The sequence below is a fragment of the Falco rusticolus genome, chromosome 7, assembly GCF_015220075.1.
Source record: "Falco rusticolus isolate bFalRus1 chromosome 7, bFalRus1.pri, whole genome shotgun sequence".
Taxonomy (NCBI): Eukaryota; Metazoa; Chordata; class Aves; order Falconiformes; family Falconidae; genus Falco; species Falco rusticolus.
Window position 1 is genome coordinate 36,368,895 of NC_051193.1, and position 16,478 is coordinate 36,385,372.

Here is a 16,478-nt window from a genome sequence, read left to right on the forward strand (position 1 = left end):
GAATCTTCCTCAGTTTTCTGAAGAATTTCTACAAGACTTGCTGCAGCATCTCAGTGCTGGTACAGTGTATTTGGCTGCCCTGAACATGCTGTGTGCTCAAACATTGCTTTAGAAAAGACTACTGTTGTGCCGGTACATGGTGGTAATCTATAGTTATTTAGAAGTGAGGTGGCCTTGTGTGATCAGATTTATAAGAATGATTTCTGGAACACCAAAGGTGCTCTTGGAGCTGCCACACTAGAAGCACAATAAATGCTGTCTTGGTATGTTACTGCAGCTGCTTAGCCAGTAAAAAAAAAAAAGGTGTGTAAATTAAGAATTAGAAGCTATGTGAGGTGATTGAGCTTTCAAGTCATGTTTATTTAGGTCCAGTTCCTCTCTTCTTGGAAGGAATATATGGAATTCAGATCCTTTTTTTTTTTTCTTTTAATGATATTTTTTTAATTTAAAACAGCAACTTGTAGAAGCCTCAGAGAGATTAAAGACACAATCCAAAGAATTGAGGGATGCCCACCAACAAAGAAAGCTAGCTGTGCAGGAGTTCTCTGAGCTCAGTGAGAGGATGGGAGACTTGCGGTCTCAAAAGCAGAAGCTGTCCCGGCAACTTCGCGACAAAGAAGAGGAGGTGGAAGTGAGCATGCAGAAAATTGATGCTATGCGACAGGACATCCGTAAATCGGAGAAGATGAGAAAAGAGGTAGCTTGATAAAATAGCTAACAATAATGTGTTTCACCTGCTGCTTATCCAGTTTCTCATACGTGATTGCATTGAAAAACTGGGACTGTTCATGATAATTTATTTTGTCTTCATCTGTAAGAAATTATCCCAGTAACTCTTCTATATAACTTTGCTACAGTCCACAAAATAGATCTTGAATTTGTTTCTCAATGTTTTACTGATGTATCAGGAAACAAACCAAGTCATCTGTCTTTTTTTGCTGCTGTTGTTTGTGCTCAGGCTGACTTTAATCTGGAGGAAGTTATTCTTGCTATATGCCCAGCTTCTTAGTTCTTGTGTTTTGCTTCTTGTGGACTCTGACTCATAGTCAGCTTGAAACCTAAAAAGCTTAGTGTCTTCATGTGCTTTGGTTGGAGTATTTTGATGACTTCTTCTAACTGAATTTTTCTCTTCAGCTGGAGGGAGGAATAGTGATACAGACTAAATATATGGTTTTCCTTCCTCTGTCGTTAGTCATTGTAGAGCATGTAATATCTTTAAGCAAGTGAATTTCCAATTAGTGTTCTACGTAGTTTATAGTTTTACATAAGATGGAGTGGATAACCAGGAGAGAGCATAAGAAACAACTATTGCGGTTAACCCAGTGTTTTAATCAATGAAAAATCATCAATTTTTATGTATTCTCTGGATGAAATTAAATTCAAGAGTTTTATAAACATTGCTAGAAAACTTTTCAAGGGCAGTCTATGAAAACGTAGTAAGAGGTGGTTTCTCAGACTTCTGTCCATGAAGTGCTAGTTAACTGGGAAAGGCAAAAAGGCTGTGGTACCATATTTGATGCGTAGTGTTGTGACATCTCGTCTCTAGAGTGGAGCGCAGCAGGCGTTCAAGTGTTGTTGCTTATTCAGGTAAATATTTCCATGGAGGGCTTTTACAATCTCCTGTCTTTGTTCTTAACAAATTTCTCTATTCTCCCTTTTCTAACTGCTGTATCAGTCTTCTATTCAGAACATAGTCTGTAAGTTCATCATCTTGGCCCATAATTTTAAATACAATCCTTTTAAAAAACAATATTTCCAGTTGAATTTAAATGCAGAAAAACAAATCTTACTCTTCCTGTCAGGTTTTAAAACTGTGCCACTATTGCTTGAATTGCAAAAGTCGCCTTAGTTTCTGAAGTCAATAAATGGATGATGAAGCTTATTTTGTTCCATAATTGCAAGGTAAAATTGTTCAGTGTTTGTATCTGAAGTATCTTGCAATAATTTGTCTCAAAGGTTGGGATTTTTAAACTGCATTAGCAGATAATGAGGCATGGGGCTGACCTGTAAATGTGAGAGACTTTTTCACAACTGCAATGACTTCCTAGCACCATTCCTTCTCTTAGCATTAATAGAAGCTCTGCAGTTATCCCTGCACATACTTGCCTAGTTCATATTGGTACAAAAAGTCATGTAATAATAGTTCTACTGCATGAGATGGATGTCTGGATCACTGAAGGTAAACAAGTTGTTACGATATTGAGATGATTGTTACAGTGGTGTAATGTAAAATAGAAATAAAGGAAAACTTGCTGCTCATCTGTACGGAGGAAGGGAAATGAATGGTACAGATAGCACGATCTAATGTTGAAATGACTTAAAGTTGCTATTGTTACAGCTGGAAGCCCAACTTGAAGAAGTTGTAGCAGAAGCATCAAAAGAACGCAAGCTTCGTGAGCACAGTGAGGTCTTCTCCAAACAACTGGAAAACGAACTGGAAGCTCTAAAGGTTACATGTTTTGTGACAAATATTTACTCGTGGCACAGGACCTGCAATATTTTTGCTTACTTAACTGTTAATACCTGTGGGAAACTTAAAAACTACGGCATTACTGGAAACCTGGCCTAACCTATTCAGATTTATTTGCTTTTTTTTTGCTTGAAACACTTCACTGCTTCATCAGACACTAATGTCTTGAAAATGTCCAGTTTATGTAAATTCTTAGCAGATACTAAACCAGCATGGTACAAATCTGTTCTGTAACCCATTTGAACCCCTTATTAGCGTCATGTAAGCAGAGCAGTCACTTATGGGGCTTAATGCTTGCAGAGGCAGGTACCTTTTAAATTACTCAGTGTCCAAATAAAAATTTTTCCCAAGTGCCACCGATTGGACAATTCCAATTTTAAATAATATTCCCAAAGTATAAAGATTATAGTCTCTTCCTGATAGTTTCTCTTCTTCTTCTGCAGTTGAAGCAGGGAGGCCGGGCAGCAGGTGCCACACTAGAACATCAGCAGGAGCTTTCCAAAATTAAGTCTGAGCTGGAAAAGAAAATCTTGTTCTATGAAGAGGAGTTGGTTCGACGAGAAGCATCACATGTTTTGGAAGTGAAAAATGTGAAAAAGGAAGTACATGATTCAGAGAGCCATCAACTTGCACTGCAGAAAGAAATCATGATATTAAAGGATAAATTAGAGAAAACAAAGCGAGAGAGGTAAGCTTTTGGGCATGATTCATTAACTAGGGATTTCTGGGTTTTGTGTATTGCATTACATAGGTATCTGTGCGGGTTGGTATTTCACCTTAACTCTGTTGATTCCTTTTTAAAAATCCCAGTCTACATGTTCAAGAATGTTATGGTATAAGTGTTTCTATTTCTTGTCCTTAGGCACAGTGAAATGGAGGAAGCGGTAGGAACAATGAAAGAGAAATATGAGCGTGAAAGATCTATGCTCTTGGAAGATAACAAAAAGCTAACAACAGAAAACGAACGGGTAATTATTTTAGGAAGGACGTTTAAACAAAATAATATTCTTCATTACTTTCTGATGTTGAATTAGTCTACTCGTTGATCAGAACAGGATCTGTGAATGTTCAGGCAGTATCAGAATTTTAAAAATGTCCTTTTCACCATATAAATGTCAGAGATCTAAATAGTAGCTGCAGCATCTCAGTACTGCTCTTTGTGGGATTGATTCCCACAACTCAGGGCACCACTTTCTGATTTCTTCATGAAGGCTGCACAGAGAGGGAAGCATTTACAAAGACTGTCTGACTTCCTGATGACTTACAGTTGCACCTCATTCCTCTTGATGATCTCTATACCTGCTTTTTCTTTTCCTTTGTTTTGGATTGGTTTGTGTGAACTGGCAATATGGTGTTCTATGCTCAGGAGCTAATCTCCGGTTCCACAAAAAAAGAACCCCTCCCATTTCTTTGGTCTGTGTTAGAACTTCCAGATAGCAGAGTGTGGTCTTATTTGTTCAGATTCTATAGGTGTGTAGACATACGCATATTTTAAAAGTCTGAAGCTGACATCTTCTGTTTCAGCTCTGCTCCTTTGTGGACAAATTAACAGCACAGAACAGACAGCTAGAAGATGAGCTCCAAGACCTTGCAGCAAAAAAGGAGTCTGTTGCTCACTGGGAAGCTCAGATCGCAGAAATTATTCAGTGGTATGTGCTCTTTAGAGATCTAGATGGCCACTTTCAACTTCAAATACTGATTAGCTTCCCCACCCCACCCCCCCCACCCCCCCACACAGCAAGGCCCTTTTCTCTGTGTCTGGGATCAACAAAAGCATAGTACTTCTGTGTGCTGATTAGCTATTTCTCTTCTGCTTTCTAGTATTGCTGAATAGTACTGACAAGTGAAATTGTCAGTACTGTACAAGTACATTAAATACAAAGAACAGAGTTTTGCTGTCAACTTGCTTCTGTCTCTAAAGCGATCATTAAATCACCCAATTTGAAATATTTCGATAAATTCATTCAGGAAGATAGTCTTGATTTAAAAGGTCCATGTTAACGTATAGAACCTCACTAGTTGTACTAGACAAGCACGTGGACTTAATTCACAGGTCATTTCTTCCCTCTGTTACTTGCTGTTTTAGCAAGCTGTGTGCAAGTATTTTCAGTATGCCAGACAAGAAGGACTTGAAGGTAGCCTTATAAAAATTGAGCAAGCAATATGCAGATCATGTTCCAAACAATAACAGTAAATCTCTGCAGAACTCTTGCTGATGGTGGAAGGGAAACTTCAGTTTCCCTAGCAACTGCCACAATCAAGAGAATCAGATAAAAGAAAAACCTAAAGCAGGCAATCTAAGATTTATTCAGTTTTCTGTTGCTGGGAGACTTTTCCCTGCTCTGTCCATTTCTGTTGTGTCCCTAAATCCAGTGCAGGCACTCTGATTTTGGTCGCACAGTATTTGGTGCTATGAGTGATGAAACTGTTAATTAAGGGTTTTTTTGTAACTACACAACAGGGTAAGTGATGAGAAGGATGCTCGTGGCTATCTCCAAGCATTAGCTTCCAAGATGACAGAAGAACTAGAATCATTGAGAAGTTCCAGTCTGGGGTCACGAACACTGGTAAGAAAACAGCAGGCATTCAGGCTGTCCTGGGGATATCTTAAGAAGCTACATTTTTAGTTCCAGCTATATGTTCATAATCAGAATTCTTTTATAATAAATCCTCTGCTTTCCAGTTTTTATCTATTGCTTGTGAGAAATCCATCTAGCTAATCACAGAATGGTTTGGGTTGGAAGGGACCTCAAAAATCATTTAGTTCCAATGACCTGCCATGGGCAGGGACAATCTGATCAGAATTTGATAATTACAGGGATGGTTGTTTCATACTAGTATCTGCCATAACAAACTGCTTTAAACAATACAGAAGAGAGAAGAAATAATAACTTAAACCATTAAAGGGGAGTACAGAAATGTACTTCACCTTGTTAGATGCAAGTGAATAATTTTAATTGCTGTTACAGTGAGATAAAAAAGCAGATTTTCTTTTCTGACCAAGTATTAGCTGGTTGATATTTTTACAAACTAGTGACACACTGAGAGCTTTATTTAAGTAGCTTTATTTAAGTGCAGAACAATGAGACTTTATGCCATAATTTTTACATACAATAGTAACATGAATTCCCCAAAACATCTGCAAAACAAGAGCTCTCACAAAGGAGTATGGTTTTAAAGACAAAAACACTTGTTTTGCCTTGGCAGGTACTAAATACCTGCATCAGGAAAGGGAGAGCCATTTGCAGCAAGTCATGGAAGCCCATGACCCTAGCAATGCCAGTCAGCACAGTCTGCCATGCGAAGAGTCCATCTGCTGCTGGTTTATACGGATAAGAAATTACTTACTCCTTCCAAACCTACAAATAGGCGAGAATAAGAGAAAGCTATAACTTCCTATGAGCTAACATTTGCCTACATCTTTAAGAGACAATTGTAATCTTGAGTGGTTTTATAGGAAGAAAGATCAGATCAAATGCAGTTGGCATTTGCTTCTTGGCTACTGCCAGAATAAAGAATGCTGTCTGTTCTTTGTATTACAGCTGGTTTTGTAACTTCAGCAGAACCTGATCTAAGGCATTTATTTCTCAACATAAAAAAATGCCTCTCGTTTTCATGACTGTTATTTGCAACTTCATGTGTGAATAGAGAAGCATCCATTAGGGAATATCAAAAATGTAGTCCACACTGAAAAATGACTGGAAAAGCTTGGAATATTAGCTTTTCAGGGGTAGTAGGGTGGAATTGCATGGCGTATGCAGAAGTATAGTGTATGCTACTTAGTAAGTGTAAGAATTACTTAGGCACACATTGTAGGTATCTTGGGTATCTCAAGAACTGGATTATTTAATTTTTTTCTGTGATTTTGCCACTCTTTGTATGTTTTATGTAAGTACATTTTACATTAAATACTGACATTTATCTCATGTTTGACAATTCAATATGCCAGTATGCAAGTTTTATACTTTTTTCTAGATTGGGCAATGAAAACTAGCCATTTTCAATGGGTTCTCTCAATTTGGCTTCCATACTCAGTAATCCAGCATTTTGGTTTCAAGTTTATTGTATTAGTGGCTTAACGACCATAAAAATTGCTTGTTACTTTGTTTTCGTGTAACAAAGCCTGACTATTGACTGATTTCCATGCAGCAGGTATAGTGCCCATGACTAATTAAAACAGCATTATCTGATTTGGTGTGAAAGCTAATTTATGTCTTCGAACAAGAACAGGAATATCTTTAGACAGTTGATGTTGATATTAATATTCAATAACTTAATGCAACAGGATCCACTTTGGAAAGTGCGACGCAGTCAGAAGTTGGATATGTCAGCTAGGCTGGAATTACAGTCTGCCCTGGATGCAGAAATTCGTGCTAAACAACTGGTTCAAGAAGAGCTACGAAAAGTTAAAGATGCAAACATGTCTTTTGAAAGGTAATAAGAGCTTTGATTCTGTTTAGGTTTTATCATACTGCTCTAAACTGTTGATTAGATTAGTAACAATTTTCTTAAAATGGCCCCTTGTGCCTGGGATATTGGACTTGGCCAAAAAGATCCCATTCTACAGACTTACAGTTCTTACATAGTCGAATGAGAACTATAAACATTTCTTCAAGTAAATGTTTCACTGCTCTGAGTAGCTTGATAAATAGACACTGATCTCAGGCACCTGAGGAAAAAGGTGTCAGAGCAAATTCAGTACCTTTTCTTGGACTACCTGGAGAGCAGACATTCTTGGGAATTAGAAGCCAAACTGCTATTAGAATAATTTTGTTCGGCAGATATCTGCAATGACAGCGTGAGTCTCAAGTACAGTTTTCACTGTCTAGTCAAGTAGTAAGGTGCCTATTCAGGGGAAAAATAAAATTAATCAGCATTTAAAAAAAAGGTATTTAAAAAAAGCCCACCACCACTCCTCCAAAAAAGAAAAGAAAAAGCATCTTCCGAAACTCTGACATGTATGACCAGAAACTAACAACTCTGTGCACTTGCATTCCTGCCTTTTGAGATATTTCAGTTTGCATTTTGATCATATTCTGTTGCTTTAGTAAATTAAAGGAATCAGAAGCAAAAAATAGGGAACTGTTGGAAGAGATGGAAGGTTTGAAGAAAAAGCTAGAAGAAAAATACAGAACAGATTCAGGTAATTAAAATTACCATGTTTTAACAGAGTTCTAACACCACTTGTGATGTTGCCTTTTAGCTAAGCCTGTTCTGCTTTGGGTTTTAGGTCTCAAACTTCCAGACTTTCAAGATTCCATTTTTGAATATTTCAACACCTCTCCTCTTGCACGTGATCTGACTTTCAGAGTGAGTGATTACATAAATTAACTATTAAAATGTGATAACTGAATTATATTTTTATTACATAAAAGTAACACTTGGGCACTGTGTGGCGTGTTTGGTGTATTAGCCAAATTAGTGTGACACAGAATTGAATGCCCAGTAGATGTGAGATTGCTTGGTGTTTTGTAGAGAAGCTGGCACCTTTGGGAAATATTCCCAGAAGTTCACATTAATTATTTCCCGTTCTAGCTTCTTTGTTTAGATTTATCTCAAATGTTTGGCTAAATAATATATATTCAGTTTTTTTGGGGAAGACTGGCACACCTTGTTACAAATAAGGGATTAAATGTTTTGCAGTGGGAAGATGCTGGTTAATATAAGAAAAAGTATTTACACAGTTCAAGGAGCGTTTAAGCAGATATGTAAAACTGTTGGCTCCAGATCTTAATGGAGTGGTTAGATTAGATGGAAGTGGGAGGAGAATCAGAGGACCCACAGATGTTGGTTTAATAAGTTTATCATCACACACCCTCTGATCCTTGGAAAACTAATCATACAAATCACAGCTCCAAGTGTGCATTTCACTTGAAAAGGTTTGTGCATTCCCAGAGGAAGCAGCTGTTAAATGCAACATTGACTCACATTTCCTTACTTCATGAACTCTTGATCTGTGAAGATTTTATTTTGGTTTTTTTGTTTGTTAGCAAAACATACAGACAGTTCAAGATAAAACCAACTGAACTGGAAAGAATAATCTGTTAAGTTTATGGAGCAGAGTTAAAGGGGCTCAGGTTAAAACCTCATCAGTATGATTATATTTTGTATCTGAAATATGTCTTCCCCCCTCCCCCAAATTGTCACTGTTGCTAAAAAGGAAACCTATGGACATGCTATGATATTGCATACACTTTGTGTGTGTGCTGTTCCCAGTCACAAAATGTCCACTCTGGCTTTCTTGCTGAAGCAGCAAGATGTACTATGTGGATGAGTTGAAGGGAAAGAGAGAAACATGATTTATGCTAGTATCTGAATAATAATTTTTATCTACTGACCTTGATGTTTTCAAACATCCCTTTAAAAAGTACCAGATATACTTAAATCAGTAACGTGGAATATCAAGCCCGTAACTAATCAAGATTCCATTCTACAGGTCCTGAAATAAATACATAGTTGCTATGGAAATGCAGGTGGCATTTTCTGATGAATTACATTAAGATTGCTGATACTGTACTTAATGACTTCCATTACCATTTTTTTTTCCACGTGTATCTATAAAGATAGTCCGTGTCATCTGCTCTGGGTTAATTTAGTTTGAATAAATACCATTTGGCCATATAAAACATTTCATTTAACTAGCCTACTAATAGTCTATCTGAAATTTTCCTGTGGGTGATAAGTGATCGTTTTTATCCCTCATATTCGTTACAACAAAGGATTCTGTTTCTTCTTCGTCTACATCTTCTCTGCTAGCCTTTTGGGAAGAAGTAAGTTTTTGTTAGTAGTTTTGTCTCCTTATTTTGTTGTGACCTGTCATAGTAAAAATGGCCTTCTAAAACTAGATATTTTGCTTCCTTAACTTCTCTATAACTTAATCCACTAAATAGAACTAGTTTAGTTTTCTTTTAATACCTCTTTACAGTCTTACTGTTTTATATTTTGACAATCTTTATAGCTAAAGCTGAATCACACTTAGCATTTTTAGATAGTTCATATTACATAGTGGTACAATTTGATGTTAAATGGCCCAGCCCTTCCAAACAATTCATAACAAAAAAAAAAACCCCAAACAATATCTGAACATATCAGTGAGCTAATATGAACTTGAACCATCTTCCTGTCTAAACCGACTGGGAAGCGCGTGTTTCATCACTTGTTGCCTTTAGTGCTAATTACATCATTGGTGTAAATGCTAATCTGGTGTTTGTTAATCATGATTTTCATGATGTCCTCAGAGTACAGTAATACAGTATTCTACTTCCACACCCAGCTTTCTTTAGCTCTGGAATTGTAGCATACTTCCCCCTTGCGCTGGCAAATAGTAGTTGCTAATTGAAGTGTGAAATTAGTAGAAGGCTTGTAATGGATACTCGTCTTAAATTTAGTGAAATACAAGACAATGTGATTATGTAGCTCTGATTCTTTTAATGACAGAGGCCAGCTGTTTTTAAGCAACTTTTTAAAATATTATGTAGTACTACTTTAAGAATTTTTCTTGTGGTAGAATTGCTGGCTGCTGTGAGCTAGAAAAATCCTAGTGTAGAAAGCTACCATGAGAAATAAACTATTTTATGGATGAGTGCCAGGCTTCTCAAACATTCCATACCTGCATGCAAGAGATTAGACACAGCCTTGCTGGGAGTAGGTGGCTGTTGCAGCATTTATGCTGCCTGCTATGAGGTTTTGCATTTCAGTACTTGCAGCTTTACAGCTCTTCTGGCAGAGTTTGTTTTGAGGAAAGTTTTATTTTTTTTTTCAGATTGGAAAGCTGTTAGATGCATGTGTACTGTCACATAGAAGTCAGCATTGGTTTTTGTTTCTATTTTGTTGATGTGGGAGCACTTTATCAGATCTGTGGTACTGTTTCTAACATGTTTGCTGTCACTTTTGCAGACCAGTTCTATTAGTGAGCAGGAAACACAGGGTCCCAAGTCAGAAGTTTCACCATCTACATCAGTTGTAACTGCAGAGCAACAACAAGAAGTAAGAGAGCCGTTATTTTACCCTGAAGAGTAATTCACTAGAAAGTCTCTTTGTCTTGTTTATGATAAATACATATTGTAGCATTCATTATGAAGATGTAGGATTGAATGTTGCTTTTTTGCAATGTGTCAGTGTTAATTGCACCTGCTCTTAGGACAGTTGCAAATGAAACCTTTTTGCTGGCTCTGTGTATGTTGATGTACCTCATTTTCATATGTTTTCTGTATTGCTGCTTGTTTGTTAGTGTGCAGGCTTTCCTGTGAGTGCTTTAAAACACAATCTGTTTCTATTAAATCAGAATGGCAATGTTTATGACGATTGAATTGTTGATAATGTAAAAAAAAATAAAAAATCAGAACACAAGCTTTGCCACCCCAGTCTTGAAACAAATTCTTGAAGCCTCATTTTGCTCAATTACAGTTTTTTGTGATTCAGGAACCAATTCGGCTTCAGAGGATGCCTGCTGCTCCTTCCCCCACCATTCAATCCATTTCTCTAGCTGTACCAAAGGTAGGGGGACTGTGCTAACCTTATTCTAAAGAGCAAAGGAAAAAATACCATTTATAAATCAGCCCTCCATGTTTGTTCTTGTCTGTTTGGGTTTGTCATGTCTTTGTTTGTTAGGTCTGTGTTTTTAATCAGATCTTTCCAAATGCAAGTTGATGAGTTTTGATTTGTTAGAGGGGATGGCAAAAAATAGTTGTTTGTAGGCTTGAGTTTGAGTGTCTTAAGTAGTTGGAAATAAAACTATTACTGTTGTCTTACAGCAGCTTTTACAAACTAGCTTACTTATGAGAAGCCCAAGTTTCATAATGTACACTCTGGTATACTGGAGGGTGGTGAAGGGAGATGCTTGCATTGCCTAAGTACGGGAAGTGAAGAGTTGTTTGTGTTTTTTTGTTTGTTTTTTTTTTTTATCCTGAATGTATCTTTCAGCCTAAAGCTCACCAGCTCAGTATCAAGTCATTCACAAGCCCTACTCAGTGTAGTCATTGCACCTCTCTTATGGTGGGATTAGTTCGACAAGGTTATGCCTGTGACGGTGAGTCAGTTAAACTTTTTATATTTTCAGCAAGTCCCTGAAAAAATCATCCCAAAACACTAATATATTTTAAGGCAACCATTTCTTTGGGGAGGGAATGAAAGAGGGGTGGCTGCCACTGAATGGTTCTCCTTTCTTTTGCATCATCATTAAACTTCTAAAGTCAAAGAATTAATATAAGCCCTCATGGTTCCCTTTCATATTACTAATTAATTCTGTTACCTTTAGTGCTGTTACAGTGTGAGTTGGAGGGGGGCAAGCTGGGACTGTTTCTGTAGTGGAGAAAACTGTGGGAATGCTCTGGTAACATGAATCTGAGGCTGTCTGCTCTGTGCTATTGTGATCATAAACCCTGTACACTGGGAGGACTATTTGCTAGGTTTTTTGGCCTGTAGCCTGTCTTGCTGTCTGTTAGTTTTATTTAAAATGCTTCCTCTAATGCTTGTGTCACTATTGAATTCCATGTTTTGAGTATATGGAGGTATTTTTATTTGACAGTACTTACCCATATTCTGATTAGACACATGAACTCAGCAAGTAGTCCACAAATCTGCTGAAGAGACTACAGTATAAATAACCTTTATTCCTGTGCCCAGCTTAGTTCTTCCTAGTGGCACCCTCTCCACTGACACTTTGAGTATCATATTCAGATTGCCTCATCTGCCCTTCAGGGCTTTTTTCCTGGAGGATCTTCTGGTGGGATTCTTCCCCAGGAGCACCTGTCGCTCTGCCAGCACTTGCCCTCGGGCTGCCTTTGTCTCCGTGTGCTGACAGTTCTGAATTCTTGTTTTGCATCTCTTCCTGCAAGAATAGAGATGACTCCAGTAGAACAAAACTTTGCCATGTTCTGCTCCCAATCACTTGCTTTTCCCAGTTCCTTGTCTTTTTAATGCTGGAGACAACGGTAAAACACAGTTGCACTTCCAGAGGCCTGTAGAACTGGCTATATCCTGTGGATTTTCCCTATTCTGCAACTGGTGTGCCTTGGTATGCACACTCCCAAATAATTATGATGCCTCCTGAAAGAACTGAATTGATTATCTCGTCTTGGGGAGCTCCTGCAGTACTTCGAGTGCATTGATTTTTTGGTAACCCCTGTCTTCCTGGGAGCAGGCTGTAGCTCAAAAGAGCGAGCCAGGCAGCCTGCTGTGGGGTGCCCTCTCTTCCTGGCTGTTCCCTTAGTTATGGTGAGAAGGGGCTTTGTAGCTCAGTCAGTGGCTCCAGCAGAAGCAGGCTGTTTCCAGGTCTCCTGGAATCCTTCGACCCTTTGTAATTACGGGACTAGATGCACATAAGGTATCTGCCAGATGCCCACTTCCAACAGTATGGTTAGGAGGGTGCACTGGATAGATCACAGCGCTGTGCCACTCTCCTGCTGCCTTCCCAAACCTACTGGTAGAAACAGGGTAGCTGGGACAAACCAGGCAGTCTCTGTGGAAAGATCTGACCTATAACTGTGGGTCAGATGCCTCGATAGGACATGTTAATTCATTCCGCAGTCCTTGTAGTCTGTCTCGTGAAGTGGCATACGTTGAGTTTCTTTCTGTGTGAAGTACTCTATAGACAAGTGACCTAGAGACCTCTGTCCCTTGGTGCAGCGCAAAGTGGTGTAAATGGTAAGAAAGGATACAACTATTAGTGTGGATGATTGCTCCTTATTTGAACTCTGGGAGATAAATACATGCCCCCTTCCCCATGCAGTGCTTCAGTCCTTGTCTCCTGGTTTCTACTGTTATGCTTCAAGTCTATTGCCTGTGTTTAATTAGTATAACCCTTTCTGGTTTTTGGTCAGTTTAGTTTTACTTTGTCTTTGCAGTATTCTTGTATACTTGGATCAAATTAAACACCTTCTATATTTATCTTGTCTCCTATCACTGCCCCATAATTTTTATTTCTCCTTTATTAATACCCTTTCCTTCTGAGTGGGTTAGCTGCCGCTTAACACCAGTAAGTCTGACCAAGTCCTTTTCCTTCTGGAAAATGATTTCATAATTTGCCTTGAAATGTGGACTCAGTTCCTGCCCCTTATGGAAGTAATAGGCTTAAAAGAGAAAATAGAAGCACTTTGAAGAGTCTGATGTGATATCTAGGTGTGTTCACTCCTTTAGCGTAGTGGGCTATCACACTGCTATTTGACTGCCAGTTTCAGTGTGATTAATTAATTTGCTGAGCTTAAGGGTAGGGTAGACTACGTTAATCTCATGTTATGATTGACTCATACATGCATTTCACTGTGAATTTTCTCTTTTGTACTTAGTGTGTTCATTTGCATGCCATGTTTCCTGCAAGGATAGTGCACCTCAGGTCTGCCCCATACCCCCTGAGCAAGCCAAAAGGCCTCTTGGAGTAGATGTGCAAAGAGGAATAGGAACCGCCTATAAAGGTTATGTCAAGGTAACAGTCTTTTGTTCTTGGATAAGAGAAGAATACTAAACTTCACTTACAGCTATGCAGCTTGGAACCTCTAAGTATGTTTAAACAGATCTCTTAAATTGTGCTAATGCCTGAAGCTTGTGTGCCATCTCTGTAACTTCTTTAACCTTTTTTGCTTGATGTGGTATAAATGGTTGGTTTTACTACAAGAGCTAGAGGTTGGTAGATTAGTAGCTACAATGTTCATAAGCAGCGGTAGGACTGGGGGGAAGCATGTTTTAAGGAAGAGTTTCTGTCAATGTTGAATGTAAGCATAATGTAAAAGGTAAACTGTCCTACCATTGTGCCATTTGCGGCATATACAAGCCCCATTGTTTGTCCTCATGGTACCTAATATATTATTAAACTGTATCAAGTAATGGTTGAACTTAAGGGAAGAAAAATAATTGCTTGATTACTTGACATTTTTCACTCCGTTTTGAAGGGCAGTAGAACGTGTTCTAATTCTGATGATCCTAAATATAAGCTTTTCTAAATGTCCTGCTTTCTGTGTCTACTACATGTGCTTACATTTAATAAGCAATCAGTTATTTATTCACAGGTCCCAAAGCCTACAGGAGTTAAGAAGGGGTGGCAGAGGGCTTATGCAGTTGTCTGTGACTGTAAGCTGTTCTTATATGATGTGCCTGAAGGGAAATCCACCCAACCTGGAGTTGTTGCAAGTCAGGTCTTGGATCTCAGGTTGTATTATTATGACAAAGTAGAAAACCTCTGTATTTTTTTTCTAACAGGAATATTTATTTATAGTACACAAGAAACTTTAAGATCATGGGAGCTCTGGTCTGAGAAAACCCATGTGTTCTGTACGTAGACTGCGTAAGCTGAAAGAGTGGCTCAACAAGAAATCACTCATACTACAGTCACTAATATTTACGCTATTAGCATGCTTCTTCCTAGAGTTCCATATGCACACGTGGAAAACAAATAAAATAGACTTTGGTAGATAATTTTTTCTCCTGCATTCTGACCTCAACATTGAGTCACAGATCATCCCATAGCCAGTAATTTCAGGAACATTAGAAAAACTGAAATAGTCTTCAGAAAAACACCAACTAATTTACAGTGGAAGTGGCTCTGACCCTGCCTTCTCATGGGAGTTATTTTTTGATAGGGAACGACTGAACACTGTCTACAAAAGATCTGGAGCTTGCATTGATCAGAGTAACCAGGAAGGTTTTATATTTCAAATTGTGGAAATATCAAGAAAGTGTGATACCTTTTAATGTTGCAGCATCTTTTATCTATGTTGAATATAAAGTTTGCATTCACAAGCACCTGGATTTTTTTTTTCCAGACAGTACTATGGGGTTGTACTGGTACTGCTGTTCTCACATTTATTCTGAGAGCTGTCAGTGTCAGCTCTCTGACATGCTGGCCGTGGGAGCAGAGGCACGGAAGTATTGCAGATAACAGCATTCACATCGGTACATTGTTTGAAGCAGCTCAGCTAGATACGATACCAACTTGTCCCATGTTTTATCTGCTTATTGTAGCTGCCTCTTTGAGTCTGTCTTCTGAGGATTCTTAGATGTTTTAATAGACATTAACCACCACAGCTCTAAATTCTAGTATGGGCAAGTTCCAGGCATTACTATCATCTTTGCACTAAAATTGGCAATTATGGTGATCAACTTGGTCAAATTCAGTTTAAAAAGGCCTGTGTAGACAAGCCCTCTGGGGTGGAGCACTCTGAAATGCAAAAGTTGTTCTGATGTCTGTTTATTTTAATGTAATAGAGAATAAAATCCAGCTGTTTTGAAAACCCTTATTTGAATCCCACAAACTATAATTATGTTGCCAAGAGCTTTTTATGTGATTTTTCTTTTTTTCCAAAGGCCCCTCTCTTGCTACACATTGAGGTATGAATTATTCATTTATAATGTGTCTGCTGGGCTGGAAGAGCAATATTCTTGCTGCTAACTGTAGAATAGGTGTGGTTGGTAAACAAAAACTACATAAAGCCACCCCACTTAACTTCAGGTGGACTGAGTTTCACGTATTAAATGCTGTAGAAATGTAACTAAAGCTTGTGAGTTGTTTGGGTCAGGGATGGTTAGAGCCATAACAAAGCAGTGATTACAGTTGTGACCTCTGTGTGGTGTTAGGAGATTGCAGCCTATTGAAACAGTTGGTCAATTAGATTTTGCTGAATAATGTTAGTGTGTGCATGTGTGTGATTCTCTTGCTCTCTTTCTTACTAGAGATGAAGATTTTTGTGTGAGCTCTGTCCTAGCATCGGATGTAATACACGCAACTCGTAAAGACATCCCTTGTATATTCAGGGTATGGCTACCAATTTACTTTTAAAGAAAATACAACTTAAACACTAGTGTTTTGTTTTGATACTGAAGTAAGTTATCCATGTTTAATGTTTATCAAGTTAGGAAGTATAAGAATTTACAAGAGGTGGTGAAATATGTTGGAGAACAATATGATGCTCCTCTTAGAACTGAATTGTAAAAAACAAAGTTCTACGTCTTTTGCTGCTTCTTTGTAGACAAAGTTTGGCTTTTTTTATTCTCTTGATTATAATTAAGTATATTTTTT

The 16,478-nt window shown here is 38.1% G+C and overlaps 1 protein-coding gene across 12 annotated transcripts in view; it reads left to right on the forward strand.

Moving 5' to 3' along the window:
- Window positions 1-16,478, forward strand: part of CDC42BPB (CDC42 binding protein kinase beta) — a 98,624-nt gene that overhangs the window by 65,843 nt on the left and 16,303 nt on the right. For 4 of the 12 annotated variants that reach the window (XM_037396177.1, XM_037396181.1, XM_037396178.1 and 1 more), the window contains exons 13-28: window positions 455-697; window positions 2,339-2,449; window positions 2,914-3,158; window positions 3,333-3,438; window positions 3,995-4,119; window positions 4,932-5,037; window positions 6,756-6,904; window positions 7,519-7,613; window positions 7,701-7,780; window positions 9,190-9,240; window positions 10,367-10,456; window positions 10,877-10,966; window positions 11,393-11,498; window positions 13,756-13,892; window positions 14,473-14,612; window positions 16,133-16,214. In XM_037396177.1, the coding sequence (XP_037252074.1) occupies window positions 455-697; window positions 2,339-2,449; window positions 2,914-3,158; window positions 3,333-3,438; window positions 3,995-4,119; window positions 4,932-5,037; window positions 6,756-6,904; window positions 7,519-7,613; window positions 7,701-7,780; window positions 9,190-9,240; window positions 10,367-10,456; window positions 10,877-10,966; window positions 11,393-11,498; window positions 13,756-13,892; window positions 14,473-14,612; window positions 16,133-16,214 (1,956 nt within the window). The remainder of the gene's footprint in view (window positions 1-454; window positions 698-2,338; window positions 2,450-2,913; window positions 3,159-3,332; window positions 3,439-3,994; window positions 4,120-4,931; window positions 5,038-6,755; window positions 6,905-7,518; window positions 7,614-7,700; window positions 7,781-9,189; window positions 9,241-10,366; window positions 10,457-10,876; window positions 10,967-11,392; window positions 11,499-13,755; window positions 13,893-14,472; window positions 14,613-16,132; window positions 16,215-16,478) is intronic. The other 8 variants (XM_037396184.1, XM_037396188.1, XM_037396187.1 and 5 more) reach the window with 5 other exon arrangements.